Genomic DNA, 17266 nt, shown 5'->3' with positions numbered 1-17266 from the left:
CTCCCCTCGGGGGGAGCACCCGTCCGCTCCCCCCCCCGAGGCAGCCCCCCCCCCTCCCGTCCCCACGGCCCTGGGACTCACCCGCGTGGCGTGGCGTGACCCGACCCGTCCCGCGGCGGGTGGCGGCGGCCGCCCGCCCGCCTGGCGCTGCTCCTGCCGCAGCGGCCGCGTTCTCGCGAGACTACGGCGCCGCCGCCGGCCTGGCTATGGGCAGCCCCGAGATCTCGCGAGAGCGGTCGCTGCCGCTGTCCAGGGTCCTGCTGCCGCCAGCGGGGAGGGGCGGGGCCGCCGAAACGGGGCGGGGCCCCTATAGGGTTGGAGAGGGCTCTATAGGGTTGGAGAGGGCTCTATAGGGTTGGAGAGGGCTCTATAGGGTTGGAGAGGGCTCTATAGGGTTGGAGAGGGCTCTATAGGGTGGTGGGGTCTTTACAGGGCAGGGCAGACCCTCCACAGGGCATTGGTATGGTAAGCTCCACGTGGATAGGAAGAGACTCTCTATGGGGCAGGGACGACCCTCTGTGGGGCAGGGGTTCTGCGGGGGACAGACCCTGGCAGGGCAGGGTCTTTTTTCAAGAGCAGGAAGTTTCCCCACTGTCCCAGGCAGGTCTGAAGTCACCGTCCCCATCACCCTGCCTAGGTTCCCATGGTGGCCTGCCTCACACCCAGTGCTGCTCCATGCAGTAATTAATTAATGGCTTGCACAAAGGGCAGAGGATAAGCTGATTGCTTTTGCCAGCGACGTTGAGGTTGGGAGGCAAAGGGCAGAGGAAGAGAGACTCACAGGTGGGCTAGGACGGGGACAAAAAGCTCCTAAAGGGGACATAAATCCCAAATCAGCCCGAGGACTCCAAGCAACATGAGGACTCTGTAGGCAGTGTCCCTTGTCCTCAGCATCATCGCAAAGAGCCCTGTGCAGACCACCTGGACCTCCTGCCTCGGTGCTTGCAAGCATGTCGGTGCAGCATCATGAAACCGGCTTTATTTGACAACTAAGTCGTCCTCCCTTCCTGGTGTCCAACCTCGAGCGTCAGCACACTAGCTTGCTTTATGGGGCACGGGGGTCAGCAAGGACAACGTCCCACCATGGGAAGACGTGAAGAGCAGGGCAGGGACACAACTAAATCTCTTTAAACCAGCGAGCCCTGGCCACCAAACACCCTCAGCAGATGAACAGCATCGCTCTGTGGGGATACTAGGAAGGAAACCTGGCAGAAATGGGGAAGACACCTATTTCACAGATGGTAAAATAGAGGGAAGCAGGAAAATAAGCGTGCCACAGAAGACCCCATATCTGAGGACCCAGCTGTCCACTCTAAGCACCTTCTGGGCCTTGGACCCTGAGCTGCTGTTCCCTGCAGAGAGCAGGAGCGCCGTGCAACCAGCTCCATCCCCTGCACGGCAGCAGGAGAGGAACACGAACAGCAAGGGGAGAAGGGGACGTGGTTGTGGATCCCCACTCTTGCCAAGCGCCGCTGCTCACCCACGTGTGAGACCTCACGGTGGTGCTCTGAGACTTGGAGTGCTGCGCTGGCTCTGCCTGCACCGCCCTGCACGCAGGCACTGAGCACCCCGGGGATTTGGGGCTGGCCACAAACCTCACCCTGCTCCCTGGGGAGGATTTCCTGGCAGACCCAGCTCAGTCTGAATTTCACCACAGATCAGCTTTGAGATCCCACCCTTGGGCCCAGGACCATGGGAACTGCTTTGTGTCCTGTATTTCTTGTCTCTTGAGCTTTCTCTCATCTAGATTTGCTCCCTACCTGCTTCTTTGTCTGCCTTGGGTCCCGCAGCACCTTCCCATCTCATTGAGACTTTGGTGATGGCCAACTGCAGAGCCGTTCCTTGCCCTTGGCACCACCACGTTTCCATCTGCCTGCAGGCTTTACAACAAGAGATATTCGGAAATCAAATGGATGCGTGCTCCCCTTGCTCACGGGGGATGCCTGAGGAGCCAAGGGGATAACACAGGGGCAGGGTAAGAGCCTCACTGCCCAGTGCCCATCCCACACTACCTGAGCAGGGCAGGCTGGTCAGGTTCAACTGAGGGTCTAGAAGAACCAGCAAGGTCACAGCAAGCAGGCAGGTTCAAAGCCAAGCCATGAAGTCAATCCACAGGTCAGAGTCCAGACTAGCAGAGACCAGGAATAAGGGTGGCTACAGCTGACCTAGAGACCAGCCATAACACAAATCAGATTAGGACTAAGACCCCTGGGCTGAGCTTAAATAGAGTTCCTGGGCCATGGGCAGGATGTGGGTGGGGGTCCCAGGTGGGGCTGGTCAGGACCATTAGGGTTTTTTAATGCCCTCAGGGCCCTTACAATGTCTCCCTGCTTATTGTGCTGGAGCTTTGCAAGGGTGCTTGTCCTGTAAAAGGTTTTTTCCCCCCTTTCTTTTACTGCCTGCCCCCTCAAGATGAGGATTATTTTTGAGCTCTGCTGTTTTCTGCTTATGGAAGGGCAGGAGGCTTCTATTGCTAGCTCAGTTAGTGGGGAGCTGGTGCCACCCCAGGATGCTCCTAGGGTTCCTCTGGCATCTTGAGACAGCCCCTGCACCCTGGGGAGCCTGGGGTCGCATCCTCTGGGGGCTGCTCCTGGGAAGCAGCAGCTCCCAGACCCTGGTTAGGATTGGGGCAGGGGGTCCCTGCAGCTGTGGCACCCCGGGGGTCTGTCTGTGTCCCCCTCCCCGGGGCTGCAATCAACCCAGGCATCGCCCTGCTGCAGAGTGCAACGTGATGAGCACCTGAGACCTGAGCTGGGCTGATGTGACGCAGAGATGGACGGTGGCGCCGAGACTTTCCTTGTATCGGGTGCTTCGACTTTCCGACCTGCTCCCATGCAGGGTCACCTCGGATGAAAGAAAATATAGAGAGGGCAGGCAGAGGACAGGGGCTTGGGTTACTGCTCCTCTCCAGCTGCCCTGCTCTCTATTAGGAATGTGTTTCTGGGTTTTTTTTCCCCCTTTTCCCAGGCTTGGCCGGGTCCACTGTCAGCTCTAGCTGTCCCCTGCAGCCCTCTCCATCCCTGCCACTGCCAGCCCTCCCCTCTCGGCTCCTCTGCCAAATGGCCCTTCCAAGCTCACACTTCCTGTGGGGTTGGAGCCAGGCAAGAGGGTCCTGCAGGGATGGGGACCCCCCCCTGGGATGGGACCCCCAGCTCTGGAGGGTCCTGGCAGCCCGTGACGCTGGGATGTGGAAAGTGCAATGGGGAAAGGGAGGAAGGAACCAGTCCCTGGGTCCCAGTGTGACAAGAGGGGATGTTCAGGGAGGAGAGACAGATGATACGCAGGGTGTAATTGCTTTATCTGTATTTTTTTCTCCATTGCTGCCTTTACCATCTGCCTCTTCTCCATTTTAAATGACTCCCCATCCTCTCTCCCAGTGGTTTTCTGCTGATCCTCCCACGGCTGGGGCTGTCTGTGCCTTTGTGTCCCCCCCCAACCCTGCTCCCCTCCCTCTCCTACCCCACTGTTGGCTGCGGCTGAGCTCATTTCAGCTATTCCTTCGCTTGGAATAACCGATCCACTCTGTTGTCCTCTAACAAATAAGCTGACAGGCTAATGAATGGCTTCAGATGGTAATTAGCAATGGAGTTGCTAATAATGAATTTCATTTACATTTTAAGCACTGGGGAGGGGGGAAGCAAGACCCTGTCATTAATGCCCCCCCACTGCAGCCTTTGCCTTGGGGGGAGCACATCCTCCGCAGCCCTTTGAGGGATGCGGAAAGGCTTGGCTATGATTGCACCTCGTCTGCCTCCATTTCGGGGGCTGCAATAAGCAGAGTTTGTTAAGCAGCAATTAGAGGTGGCGGCGGGGGATGGAGAAGGAGAAACTGCTGCTGCTTCCATCATCCGATGGGTGGGGAAGGCGCCCCGACGCCACGAAAAATGGGCCACGGGAGGCAGAAGCTGGTCCTGGGTCAGGAAAGAAGGGTTGGATGGTTCACCCAGCGCCAGGGATTCATCCGGCTGTGGGCTCGGCACCGAGCAGCCCTGGCTCGCCTGGAGCCCCGGTGCTGCTGGCCCTTGGTGGCTACATAACCCTCCCGTGCTGCCGACGGCTGTTTCCACACCTGAATAACGACTCAGAGGGATTTCTCAGCTCCCTTGACCACACACGCTCTGCGAATGGTTGCTAAAATCCCTCCCGATTATTTTCCTAGGGTTTTAGCATCTTTTGAAGGCAGCAGTTTCCCTGAGAGACTTAATCCATCCCTGCCCGCCCAAGGAAGGAGCCAAGCGCTTTCTGCAAGGATGCCACAAAGCATCATCAAGTGGAAAGGTGGAAAAATTATGTTGTTTTGTCTCATACGAGTGAGGGATTCATGGTGGAAGCGTAGCGACTAGGCATGCTCGCTAGCGCAGAGCGCCGGGCAGGACTTGGGGGATGCTCAAAGCCTGAATCTGCCGCCGGGTGCTGGGGGTGAGCCTGGGAGCATTGTGTGCCCTGCCTCAGTTTCCCCCTCTGTGCCAAAGGGGCCTCATGGGGTGTTAGCTGGATCAGGAAAGGATGGTCTCCATCCCCTTGGGTTTTCCAGCACAGCGGGACACCGCTCTTAGATGGAGCATCCCATCCCACATGGGGCTGTCCTCCCTTGGCACCCGCAGACCCACCCTGGACCCCAGTCTGGGGGTCAGATCAGGGGGTGTCCCATACCCACCCCCCATTTAGGGCAGCGGTACCCACAGAAAGCTGCTTTGGGGACCACAGGGAGGCAGGGCTTTGCCCTGGCTGGGAGGGGATGGCCGCATCCTGCCTTGCCACAGCCTTCACCTCCGCGGGCATCGGATCGATTGATTTATTTATGTATTTTTTCAAGCCCTGCTCGGAGTGAAAACAATCCAGGGGCCTCCAGAGGCCGATAAGATTTGACTGCAAGTCAATACTCGGCATGTCTTTCCACTGTGCAACGATCCCCCAGCCTGCGGGGCGGGAGGCTGGGGGTGCTGGGGACAGGCAGGGGACAGGCAGGTGACAGGGGCAGGCAGAGGGCCAGCCTGGGGCAGGGACATCACTTCTGCCTGGGGAAGGGATTGGGAGCAGAACGGGGAGATCCTCTGGCCTGCGATAGGTATCTCGTGGGATGTATTGCCAGGGGCTCCGGCAGTAAATACGATGGTGACCCTACGGTGGGCAGCTCCATGTTGGGGACATGGAGATGAGCAAGGGACAGGGTCTGGGAGAGCAGCGGGGAGAGGGAGAGAGGGGGAAGGAGGAGGAGGGAGAGAAATCACCCGTGAAAACTGGCTCTGCCGTGACATCTGCTCCTCGGGGCTTTTGGGACGGAGAGGTTTTCCTGCAGGGAGAGCCAGGGCTGAGGCTGCAGGGTCTCGGGGACAGCAGAGCCCCGGCACGCTCAGTGCATGCCCCAGCCCCACAGCCAGTCGACAGGCGGCCGGGCACGGCCGTAATGCCATCTGCCAGGATTTCTCCTGCCTGCGTCTCCCAGGGCTGAAGTAGCTTCTCTGATGGCTATTAAGGATTGAGCTCAGGCTGCCAGCTTTCCCAAAGTACCTCCCGCATCTCTGCGCCATCCCTGGGCGCTGCGTGGCTGGGACTCCTCATCCCTCTGGGAATGGTGCAGGACAGGCAGGCAGGCCGGCTGCCCGCACTCTGCCGACATTCGCAGTTAGCACTTAGCGTCCTTGAGCAGAGCAAGAGCTGAGAGAAGGGACCAGGTTCTCTTTAAGGGGGCAGGACTCTGGGAACATCATGAAGGCAAGAGTGAGCTTCTCCCTCTGCCTTCCACCTTCCCCTCTTCCCCTTCCCTTCCCTGCCTGCTGCTTCCCTGCCTGCATGCTCCCAGACAGGGACCTGGGCTCCCTGCCCTCCCCTTCGCCTTTCCCGGCTCTCGGTGCTGGGCAGGAGCTGGGTGCTGGGATGGGAGGCTGAGCCAGGGGAGGAGGAGAAGGAGGGGAGGAAGGGGAGGGAGAGGGGGAGGATCTGCTAATTACACAGAACAGCTCTGGGGGCTGCTGAAGTCCAGAATGAAGCAAAGAGCAGCAGAAGCAAGTGCTGCAGTGGGAGCGGAGGAGCCCAAGCATCACCGAGAGCCAGAGCCGGTTGTTGTCCCCACAGGGAGCAACCGGGGGCACCTAGGGGATCCTGCAGCCCGGGCCCCCCCGGGGGACAGCCTCTGGCACTGCTGCCAAGCCCGCTGCCAGCTCCTCCGCAGCCAGCCCGAAGCGAGGAGAGGGGAAGGGGCTGGTGGTCCTGGGGACACAGGGTTAAACTCAGCCCTCCTGCGGGCTGGGCTGGAGGGCAGCGGAGCCAGCCTTGCTATGGTCCCGGGGGGCTAGGAGCCCAAGCGGATCCGTCGGGAAGAGGCGAAGGATGGCTGCTGAAGGAGGGGGAGCCAAGCCCGTCACCCAGTCCAGGATGGAGAACTTCCGAAAGGTGAGGACCTCAGAGGAGGAGAGCCCCTTGCCCTTCCCTGACCTGCCCCCAGACGTGGTGGAGATGAAGGTGAAGGAGGGCAGCAAGATCAGGAACCTGATGAACTTCGCCATGGCCCAGATGGAGCTGAAGGGCAGCCGGCAGATTGTCTTCAGCGGTTGCGGCAGGGCGGTCACCAAGACCATCACCTGCGTGGAGATCATGAAGCGGAAGCTGGGAGGTCTTCACCAGGTCACCAAGGTGCGCTACAAAACCTTGCTGGAGGTCTGGGAGAACCAGGAGCCGCTGCCTGACGGCCCGGCACAGAACCTGACCGTCCACAAAAACGTCCCCTCCATCTGCATCCTCCTCTCCCGAGACCCCCTGGATCCCAACCAGACAGGCTACCAGCCCCCGGAGCCCCAGCACGGGCTGGGGACGCAGCTTGGCGAAGCAGGAGAAGACACGTCCAGCTCCTCCGCCAAGGGGCTGAAGCGGCCCCTGCCACCTCCCCGCGAGGAGCTGCTGACCAAGAAGCTGCAGGTACAGGTACCCGACAGCCCAAGGGGCTCGGGGACCACGGACCGCCAGCCGGACCACCACCACTGACCCCACCACCTCCTGCCCCGATCAGCCGTATGGTGGGTCTATAGGCAGGAATATGCCCTCTATATAGGCAGGAGATTGTACGCTGGAGAAACTCCGGGGTTTTTAGCTGCTTTGTTGTGGATAGAGGCAATGCCGTGCTTGCTCTGGGGTCACCGGTGTGCTGCAGGCTCCCCCTGACATGCTGCCGACTGCTCCAGGTGACCCCTGTGCATGGGGGATTGCTGCTGGGGGGGTACCCATGTCCCCAGATTTGGGGTGAGGATTAAAGGGTTAAACCTGCCAGCCCTTGGTTATGGCCTGAAGCGTGGGGGGACTGTTGGGGGGAGCTTCTGACCCTGCATTTGGCCACCCAGAGGCAATGCCACCACCAGCCACATTTCTGCAGACTCCCACGGAGCCAGAGCACCCATTGCCTTTCACTGAGGGGTGCCCGGACCGGGGAAAGGCGGCTGCACGTCATCGCTCCCCATTGCGATTGTCTCAGTCATCGGGAGAGATGGTTTTGTCCCAAGACCTTTGGAATAATACCTTATCAAACCCACCACAATTACGCCCGGCGAGGAGCTGTCAGGTTTATTAATGCCAGGCTCAGCGCCCCGCGGCGCTGTGATTCATCCCAAATAAAATACACAAACAAGCAGACGGGTCGCTCCTTCCCCGTGCCCACAGAGCCGAGCGCTGCGCTGCCTGCCCGCCCGCGGGACAGCAGAAGAAAATAAAACAGCCCTTCTTCTTCCCGCATCAAATATTCAGGTCTTTGCTCTCCCGGAGGTGTTTGTAGGGTCTGGAGCCAGGGTGAAGCCCTGACGTCGGGATCTGGGGGCAGTGGGAGCGTTAGGTGGGTTGTCGTCGTGGCTGGATGTGGTGCCCGGCACAGGATGGGGAGGTTTTGGGGTTGCGGGCTTGGCTGCAGAGCCCTCACCACAGGCTGGCTCCCCGGGAAAGCCCTTCAGAGTGAAATCGCCGCTTCTTCCAGAGGTAAAATTAAATGAATGGATAATAAAAGCTCTTTAGAAATAGTTGAAGTATGTCTATGGGAAAATGGGGGGATCATCTTGGCTACGGACCATGGCACAGCGAGGGTGGGACTGTCACTGCCGCCAAGCCAAGCCAAGGGGATCCTGGCCAACCCCTGTCCCAAGCCGGGGACGGGATCGGGGCCAGTTTCTCCTACGTGCTCTGGCAGCAGCCTGGTCCCCGCCGGCACGGCAGAGCCTGGCAAAGCCCCCGTGCCAGCCCCCCTGGCAGGCACAGCGGGGACCGGGGTGATGTGGCGAGGGCAGGGGACAGGTTATAGGAGGCCAAGCAAGCCCCAATCCACCCGGTTCCCCTCCACCCAGCCCAGGCACCCCCGGGGGCACTGCAGGATGAATTCACTCGGTATTAATGAGCGTACCCTTCCCCAAAGCCATCCGGGAGGGATGCTCCGGCTGCAGCCGTGTTATCTCCCCACCTCGCTCCCGCTCTCTGGGGATGGCGAGCATCCCCCTTTTGTCAAGGTCTTGCTTGGCAAGCGCTTTCCTTGGCTGGGAGCGGGAATGAAAGGAGACAAGGGGAGTGAGGAGGAGGAAGAAGCAGGGGGCTGTTTTGTTTGGTGATGACCTTGTTATCTCCCTCAGCAGGCAGCTGCTCCTCCGGGCCGGAGGCTCGTGCTTATCTGCCCTGCCACAGATTGATTCACTTCACTTCTCTGCCACAGTGTAGTTGAATATTAATCTCCAATTGTTATTTTTTTTACGATTATTTCTGCTGGGTTTGGGGCTGGGAAAGCTTTGGGCTCCATCCCACCCAGCCTCCTCTCTCAGGCGCAGCCACGGTGCCGACACCGAACAGGTTCAACCTTCCTCCCCGCATGCGAGGGGAGCACCTGTGTATGGGCTCCTACCCCAAATGTACTACAAATCATGCTAATAAATAAAACCCTCTGTGAACGCTCTGATCGGATCCTGAAGTCTTTCACATCCCCGCAGCTGAAAACTAACAGCCCTTCTCCTCCCCAACTCTGCCCCGCTGCTGCGTCTCGCATTGCTCCTGGCAAGGGGAAAGAAAGGAAAAAAAAAAAATCAGTCATTTCTCCTTATTATTTTGTTAATGTGCAAAATTATTTTTAATTGATTTCATATGCAGGCAATTTCCAATCTTGGAGGCAACAGGAGCCTGGGGATTTTGCACTCCTTGCTTTGTTGGCTGTGGACCAAGGAGTTCCTGCATGAGAAAATGGTTAAAAAAAATGACTGCAACCCAAAACATGAAGCATTTAAAACAGCACGATGACATCTGGCTCCGCAGGGTCCTAAGGGGACACGGCGAGCAAAATTACCACGATAATCTTGTGCACAGCCCCAGGTGCACACTAAGAACAATTTTTGGGGTGACTTTGTGAACCCCACGGAGCCCTGAGAGCTGGTGGCTGGGTCTATGGGGGCTGAGGGCAGCACCCTGCAGCCAGGGGCTGTGAGTTTGGGGACAAGGATGTGACAACGGCTGCCCTGCCAGGGCTGGCACGGGGGCAAAGCCAGAGAAAGCCTTGGAGCTGCGGGATAGCATAGCCAGAGCCAGTTCCCAGTTCCCCCATGCTCACTGAGGAGTTGTCCAACACTCCCTTCCCAGAGTCGGCAGCGCACAGTCGTCAGGGACAGGGCCCCCTCGCTTCGCTGTGGCCCCAGTCCGTGAGGGGACATGCACGGGAGCCCACACTGGGGCCAAGCCACACACGGGCAACAGAACAGCCACCAAACCAACACTAACGCCCACCCAGAGCCGCCGCCACGGCCTTTTATGAAGCGGGAGAGGCCGAGGGCCGGACGCCACCCGCCCCGTCCCCACCACAAAATGGCGGCCGGCACCGCCCCGGAGGCGACGCGCTAAGCCCCGCCCCTTGCGGCCTTCCCGCCGTCACGCGGCGGCGCGGTGTGTCCCTGCGGCGCCGCCGTAGCCGCCACCGGCCTCTCCTCCCCCTCTCCCTCCCCGCCCGCAGCGCGCGCGGTCCGGTGCCAGGAGCGAGCGGCGCGCGCCCCCGCTGCCCGGTGCTGCCTCCCCGCCGCCATGCTGGCCGCTGCCGCCCTCCTCCGCCGCTGCGCCGTCTCCGGCCTCCGCGCCGCCGTCCGCCGGCCCGCCGGCCCCGCAGGTGAGCGGCCGCCCGCGTCCTTTCCCGCCGCCGCCTGCCCCGACCCCACCCCGGTCCGGCTCGGCCCCGAGGGGCCTGGCCCCGGCGGGCGCTCGGCGGCGGGGCCCGGCCGGTGGCGCCGTGTCCTTGTAACGACCCGCCGGCGTCACTCGAGGGCAGGCCGCGCCTGCGGCCTAGTGCGCGCCGCCTCCGCCGGGCCCCGCCGCTGCCCCGCTCCCGGTGACCACCCCCCCCCCCCCCGCTGTTACCGGCCCCGCCGCCTCCTGGGGGGGCGCCGGTCCCCTTCCCGGGGCTGTAGCGGGCGGGGCCGGCGGCGCCCTCCCCGGGCCTCCCGCGAAGGTGACATTGACGGAGGTCGGCGGTGACCTCCGCAGCCGGGCAGCTCAGCCCCGGCCCCGGCGGGCACCGAGCCTCCCCGGGGCGACCGGGGCGGGCCAGCCCTGCTCCCGCTCCTGCTCTCCGCTCTCTTGCTCTGCCTTTTAACACCCCAGTTCATAGGAAAAGGAAGAAAAGCGGCTGCAGAGAGCGCGGCGTGAATGCAGAACCGGAGCAGAAATACCGAGACTACGGAGAAGACGGTGCCGGTGCATCTCAATTAATAGCTGATTAACGGAGAGTGATCGTCTTTAAAAGGCCCCGAGACATGCGCCTGCCTCTCCTGTAGCACATGTGAATTAAACAGTTGCTGTAGGGAGTGGATCGCTGCATTTTTTAAAAATGCAAAGTAATAAGTGGTGGTTCTGTTCCCACGCTGGGATTTCTTGGCTACTTCTTAACAACCCTTTTTTTTCTTTCTTATACCCATTCAAATTCTTTGCTCGCAGTTCCTTTGTACTCCTGCCGAACCCCGGCTGCTCTCGGCCCTCGCTTCTCCACGCCTTTGCTAACAAGCAGCCTCCATGTTCTTCTTTTCCAAGGTCTTGTATTACAAACGCCCCGCTTAACACTTCTGACCCGATTCGCCTTTGCTGGTGGCCTCGGGGGTTTGTGTTTCGGCAAATCTAAGGCCTTGGGTTCGTCCCCCGTCAGCCCGTGGGTTTAGGTTTACAGTATATAAGACTGCAAAATGCTCTGCACGTAAAGCACATGCAACCCTGGGCTTCTCGTTGCCGTTCTGGCCTTTTTTGGTAAATTAATGCTCTTGTTGATGCATGTTTTTCTTTCTGTACTCATTAACAGGGAAATCTGACAAGCTCTGGCATTCGGGAAAGATTTAACACGTATTTGTGTGGTATTAGATGATTTTAGGCTTCTCGGACTTCTTGAAGCTTGTTAAGTTCTCTTGAAAACGTGCTTCTGCAAACATACATGCCCTTTGCCTCTTCCTTGAGTTGGGAATCTCCACGCGGATGCGTTGGTGTGGTGTGACTGTCACACAGGCGGCGTGTGTGTGACGGTGACCTTGATGGACCCCGTGGAAATGCGAGGCACCCGGCTGGCTCCTGCGGCGCTTCTGCTTTGCCAGAGTGGCTCTCGGAGTCTGGTCTCCAATATATAGAGATAAGCCTTAGTTTGGAAAACAAAGGGTGGTAAAGAACCGTAGCAGCGATTGAAAAATGCATCCTGGAAATCCAGAGTTTAAATTCTTGGGGTCTTTTTTATTTTTCTTCAGGATCCTTTTAGTCTAACCTAGTCGTCCCTTTGTTTAAGAATAAAGCTAATGGCTTTGTTGAGCGCTCAGCGGAAAGAGACTTTAGTTTTTCGTCTTAAAGATGGCTTTCGAGAACTTCAATCCAGGCCTTTCTCAAACTGAGATTTGCTGTTCCTCTGTAGGATTTGCTTTGTGTTTAGAAAAAAAAAAAGTATTCTCCCCCAAACAGCCAGCGCCTGAGGGCTTTTCAGCAGCGTCCTCTCACTCCCTGCCTGGGTGCAGGAGCATTTATAGAGGAGTGCTCTTGCCCTGAGCTCAGGTGCACGTGTGATTTGTTGGAGAAAGCAGGGTCAAAGATCTGTTTTGGAGCTGGGGAGAGGGTGGGGAATCTCCCTACAGAACGGCGTTATGATTCTGGCTTGGCCTGTCATTTACTCTTCCCTTACCTAATTATGTAGACAAGGGAAGACATTTTCGTGGTTTGGGAAGCATTGCATGCACCAGAATTGCAGCTGAAATGTTGGACCACGTTAAATTCTGGATTGCATTCCTATCGGGCTGTCATTTAATGAGACTAAAGATATTCCTTGAAATTGTTGTGGTTTGTTCCGTCATATTTTACGTAGAATTAGGGTGCTGCTTTGCAGCATGCTACTCGCTGTGATCGTCAAAGTATATCTGGGAAGGTTGCAAAAATGCGACCCAGTTTGGGGGTTTCTTCTAAATAAAACTTCGTAGTGGGTCGGCGTGCATAGTTCATGCTAGGTTAAGAAAGAAGTGACTAGCTCTATCTGACTTCCTCTGAAGCAGAGCTTCAGACTGCCAAGGTCATATCTGGTGTACGACCTCTCTGCAAATATTAGTGGAGTGAAATTACCAGCGGGGAAAGGGAGCCGTCCCTAGCCAGGCTTGTGCGCTGTGGGTAAGGCAGCTTGCAGAGCGCTCAGACTTTGCAGGGAGGACCCAGCAGAGCTCTGATGCGGGTGGAGCTGGCTGTACCCTAGGTTTTAGATCCTTCTGGAGAACTCTTCCAACCTTTGTGGATTAAAGAAGAGACCAACAACAAAAAGCAATATATCATATCAGCCTTATTTGCCCACTGGAGTACAATCCACTGTCGTGCTTTATTAATTATCAGATATTAATGCAATTACAACCCTGAGATCCAGGAGTTTTATCTTGGATAGATACAGAGACAGCAGTAATTTTGTTTTCTCCTTCAACTCTTCCATAGCCTGTAATAGCTCTTGTCCCTTGTGCTCTTGAGAGCCTTTATAGTTGGGCTCAGGTCATTTTGCACAGATTCCTAAAACCAGTTTAAAACAAGCCTTCATCTGCTCGGAACTCATGGTGGAATCAAAGACCTGCAGCTCGTTGCTATTGAGTCATCCGTCAAAGTCAGTCTGTTGGTTGGGAAATCTGCTTTTCCTGGATTACAAAATCAGTTATGGAGCAATTTCAGGAGTGGGAAGTTACTCCAGAATAAACCAGCGTGTTCATCTTAAGTGGATAATGGTATAACTAATAGGGTATAGGGTTTTATTTCTGGAAGGAATGACACTGAAAAACTGATTTCACATGGCTAAACTCACTGCACGGACAAGTCCTGTGGTTTTGAGAAGGGTCGAATGTGGGGAACAGAACAATTGTGATACTTTGGAGTGCCTGTTGATGAAGTACACGTATGTTATGTTTCTCTGGCTTGCTTGGCTCTGGAAAGAGGGAAGAATTCCTGTTTCTTACAGAAACAGGGATCCCAAAAAACTTGTCTTAAGGACTGGTTATACAGAATTGTTTTTCTCTTGCATTTGCCCCTCTCTTTAAACAATCCTGTTCTGACCAAAGGATCTGGGAACACTTTAGAAGTCTGATGTAGAACAGAAGATACACACTTTGCCACAAAACAACCAACTGGTATCTAATAAGCTATCTTAATCCGGTGCTTATGCAGGCTGACGACTGATACAGACTGACTGTATTGAGTTAAATATATATGTTATGGCTTTTGGTCTCTTCGTCATGACTAAAGTACAGTTATTTTCTGTTTGCTCAAAGTCCCTTCCTTTCTTTTTGCATCCAGCTGTACTGCATGCCCGCTGCTACTCTCATGGCTCACAAGAATCAGATGAAGAATTTGATGCTCGCTGGGTGACGTATTTCAACAAGCCAGATATTGACGCCTGGGAGCTCAGGAAAGGTACGTTGAATGAAGAGGGAAGAGTAACGTGCAGTGAATATAACTGCTTTGTACTAGTTTTGTGACCAGAAATAACAACTGATTTTTACTTTTCCGTTGGACAGCAAAAATAGTTCAATTTATAGAAGTGATACGGGCAAGAACCCACTGTTCTTTCAAACCGTGAAAATTGGGAATTTGATGTAGGAGAGCAATCCTGTAAATAACCAGTCAGGGCAAGGCACTACGCGAGCCTTTCTTTATCTGTTCCGAGTCAGCTGGCTGCTGCGCGTGTGCCTGTGGTTGGTGTGCTGCTGTTTGCTCAGCTCCGAGCCTGTTGCGGGGAGTGACAGCACCTCACCAACCAAATGAGCGGATTGGAAGGAACCGCGGCATGCGGAATGAGAGAGAGTTGGGGATACAAGGCGGTGGGAGTCGAGGCTTTGTAAATTTTAGTGCCCCAGAATATGTATTTTAACACCTGGGAGGGAGGGCGAGAAATGTTTGCTCTGTGGAAAGTGTATTTGAGCTGAACTGTTGCTTAGTGTATAACCACACACATTTTTCTTTGGACTTTGACTTAATGGCTTGGCCATAACTCACTGTAGTCTTTGTCTGGTTGTCTCCTGTTGTTATTTGCTGTGGAGTTGCCAGCTCCTATTAAACTACCCCAATCAGGGCTTAAAAATGTGTTTGCATAAGAGCCAGAGGGATCATTCCAGCATCACCTGGATGACTAGGTGTTGGGCTCTTCCCTTGGAAAGGAAAGCAAGGGAGTAGACAGCAGCTCGAATTCTAGTTTCATTACACTTGTAGGAATGAAGTAATTTGGGTTTCTTGATGATTCCATAACTGATGTGCCATGGTACAGGCAGTGATTCCTTTTGAGAGCATGGATGAAACTAGCCCACTGGGATGTCATGAAATCCACTTAAAATCTTAAAATCTACAGTAGTGAGCAACAGTGAGAGGGAGGAGAGCAAAAGAAAACGGTTGGCTGTGTGCGTGTGTCCCCAAAGTAGCAGTGAAAACTGTAATCATCTTCTAACGGCGACTGGTGGAATGGTAATACTTAATTCTTTCATGAGGTGGAGCAAAGTAATGCTCGGCAGGTTCCTTTTGGTAGCGTGATGAGCTGATGCCAAGTTCCTCTTGGTGTTTCCTTATATTCACAGGCATAAACACGCTTGTGGGTTATGACCTGGTTCCGGAACCAAAAATCATCGATGCAGCTCTGAGGGCATGCAGACGGTTAAATGACTTTGCCAGTGCTGTCCGCATCTTGGAAGTTGTAAAGGTGAGTGGGATGGCAGCCTAGGGTGTAACTGCTGTGTTTGCGTTGCTGAGAGCCCAGCGGCAGAAGGGTTTTTTCTTGGCTTACTGTTAATGGTGCAAAGGGAAACCGCTATGTCCTGCTGCCTTAAATTTTCTCCCAGGTCTGCCCAAAAGCTGATTTTTTATTTTTCCTGGTTTACTGACTGGATATTATTTTCATTCATACCTGGCTGGTGTATGGTGGACCTTGCCAACAGCTTGCTGTTGAAATAACGCCATTCCTTTTTCCTTAGGACAAGGCAGGACCTCACAAGGAAATCTATCCTTACGTTATCCAGGAACTTAGACCAACTTTGAGTGAACTGGGAATCTCCACTCCAGAGGAACTGGGCCTGGACAAAGCATAAATCTTATCGGTAAGGGATGCGGTCACTGCTGAGACTCTTGGCATGGGACTCCTGTACCCTAAAACTCTCCTGGCAAAGACGGAGTCCTCTTCCCTGCCTTCGTGGGTCTGTGAAAGGCTGTCAAGTTCAGGCTTGTAACATGATTCTCTGTAACAATATCTGTGTAACTACAGGTCTCCTAGAAAAGGTAGTAACCCTTTTCAAAGAAGGCTGAAAAAAAGAACAGTGCAGTTGCTTGAGAAGGGATAGGGTGGTTGGCAACCATACCCAACCTCTCAGAAATTCCAAGATAGCAGTTGCCAGGACGACGAGTATTGCAGCGTTTTGTTGGCGGCATGTCGACCTTTGCTCCTCCAGCTTTTCCCCCAGAAGCATTTTTAGCAAATAGCTGCATCATTTCCTCTGGAAATGCACGAACTTCCATTTTATTGTCGCAGTGTAGCCAATTTAGAAAACTGGGAGACACTAGTTACTCGCTTACGTTAGAAAATGGACCCCATTGACGGTAGTCACCCAACAACACGGAAGTTTCTTCACATTACACTTAAAATAGCATCTTTTTTTCTGGAATTAAATGCTAATTTGTAGGGCCCTTGCTCACAGACTAAACAATCAGCTGTAGCATAGCCAGGGCTTAACGGCTCTGTGCGCAGAACACTCGTGAGCCCCAGTAGATAACTCCAGGAGCAATGCGTGTACTGTTTTGTCCTGACTGCAGTGGCCTCAGGTCTCAGAAAGCCGCTTGTTTTACTGTCTTCTTTGAGCTGAACTTCTGAGTACTTTCTAAACTTGAAAACAGCTATAACGAAGATGTTTAGATCTACATCACAAATACCGAGCTCTTGCATGAACTGCGGTGTGTGAAGGCGTTGTTATTAAGCAGCAGCTTCTCTAGTTAATGAGGATCTGTCATTAAGTATAGGCAAGACCTAACGTGCTATAATCCCAGCCTAAAATGAAACCCTAAATAAAAATCCTTGTGGAAGTGAAGTTAGGTAAAGGCAATCTCTTAACTCGGTTCCTTCAGGAGATGGCCAGTGCCATATTCCAGCCTTTTTCTTTTTTTAATACCATGCTTAGGCTGGAGCTATCGGGTGTCAGGCTGCAAATAGTACTTAATTCTGGATCTTGAATTCCCTGCCCGGGGATATGAAGTTGGGAATGCGGTAATTGCATTTGGAAGCTGCGCGTGGTTAAATTGGGCTTTGAGTGTAAAAGCAAGCAATGAAAATAACACATTTGAGACCCCGTGGAAACTTTGTGGAGATACTGGGCTGCTCTTTTAATGGCTTTTCTGGTCTTTTCTGTTCCAGGTGCATTACTCGAGCGTTTTACTGATGCTACCTGATTGTACGCAGTCGCCTGGAGACAGAAATGTTAAAATATTACCTTATTTGAAATAACTTCTTCCTTTATTGAGTCACACAATGTATGTGATGTGAAGTTGGACCTAATAAAGGAAAAACTGGTTTGACTGATAGGGTAGCGGTGGCCTGTGTGATTTCTTTTTGCTTTTATGGGGAAAAGGAAGAAACAAACTGTAAATGTGCTCTTCCAAGAGAGTTTATAAGAGCTTATAGTGTGCTTGGCCAAGCACCTAGCTCCACCTTTGGGGAGGGAAATTAAGGACCTGTCTGGAGGCCATGGGACCTTCTTTTACGCACAGCTTTGGGGAGGAGGAGAGCGAGGACGTGCAAAACTCTCCCTGC

General features: G+C 54.7%; 2 protein-coding genes across 2 annotated transcripts; both read left to right on the top strand.

The window, feature by feature from the left end:
- Positions 1–6330: 6330 nt before the first annotated feature.
- On the top strand, positions 6331–6981 carry RPP25 (ribonuclease P and MRP subunit p25). The gene has a single exon (XM_059824164.1). It carries the CDS (start codon positions 6331–6333, stop codon positions 6979–6981), a length of 651 nt encoding a protein of 216 aa, XP_059680147.1.
- A 3039-nt stretch (positions 6982–10020) lies between these two features.
- On the top strand, positions 10021–17037 carry LOC104250320 (cytochrome c oxidase subunit 5A, mitochondrial). The gene is made up of 5 exons (XM_059823852.1): positions 10021–10108; positions 13780–13896; positions 15051–15172; positions 15444–15566; positions 16871–17037. Exons 1-4 carry the CDS (start codon positions 10027–10029, stop codon positions 15555–15557), a joined length of 435 nt encoding a protein of 144 aa, XP_059679835.1. The 5' UTR covers positions 10021–10026; the 3' UTR covers positions 15558–15566; positions 16871–17037.
- The last annotated feature ends 229 nt before the right edge of the window (positions 17038–17266 follow it).

This window comes from Gavia stellata, chromosome 13, assembly GCF_030936135.1.
Source record: "Gavia stellata isolate bGavSte3 chromosome 13, bGavSte3.hap2, whole genome shotgun sequence".
Taxonomy (NCBI): domain Eukaryota; kingdom Metazoa; phylum Chordata; class Aves; order Gaviiformes; family Gaviidae; genus Gavia; species Gavia stellata.
This window is presented reverse-complemented; position numbering and strand designations above follow the sequence as displayed.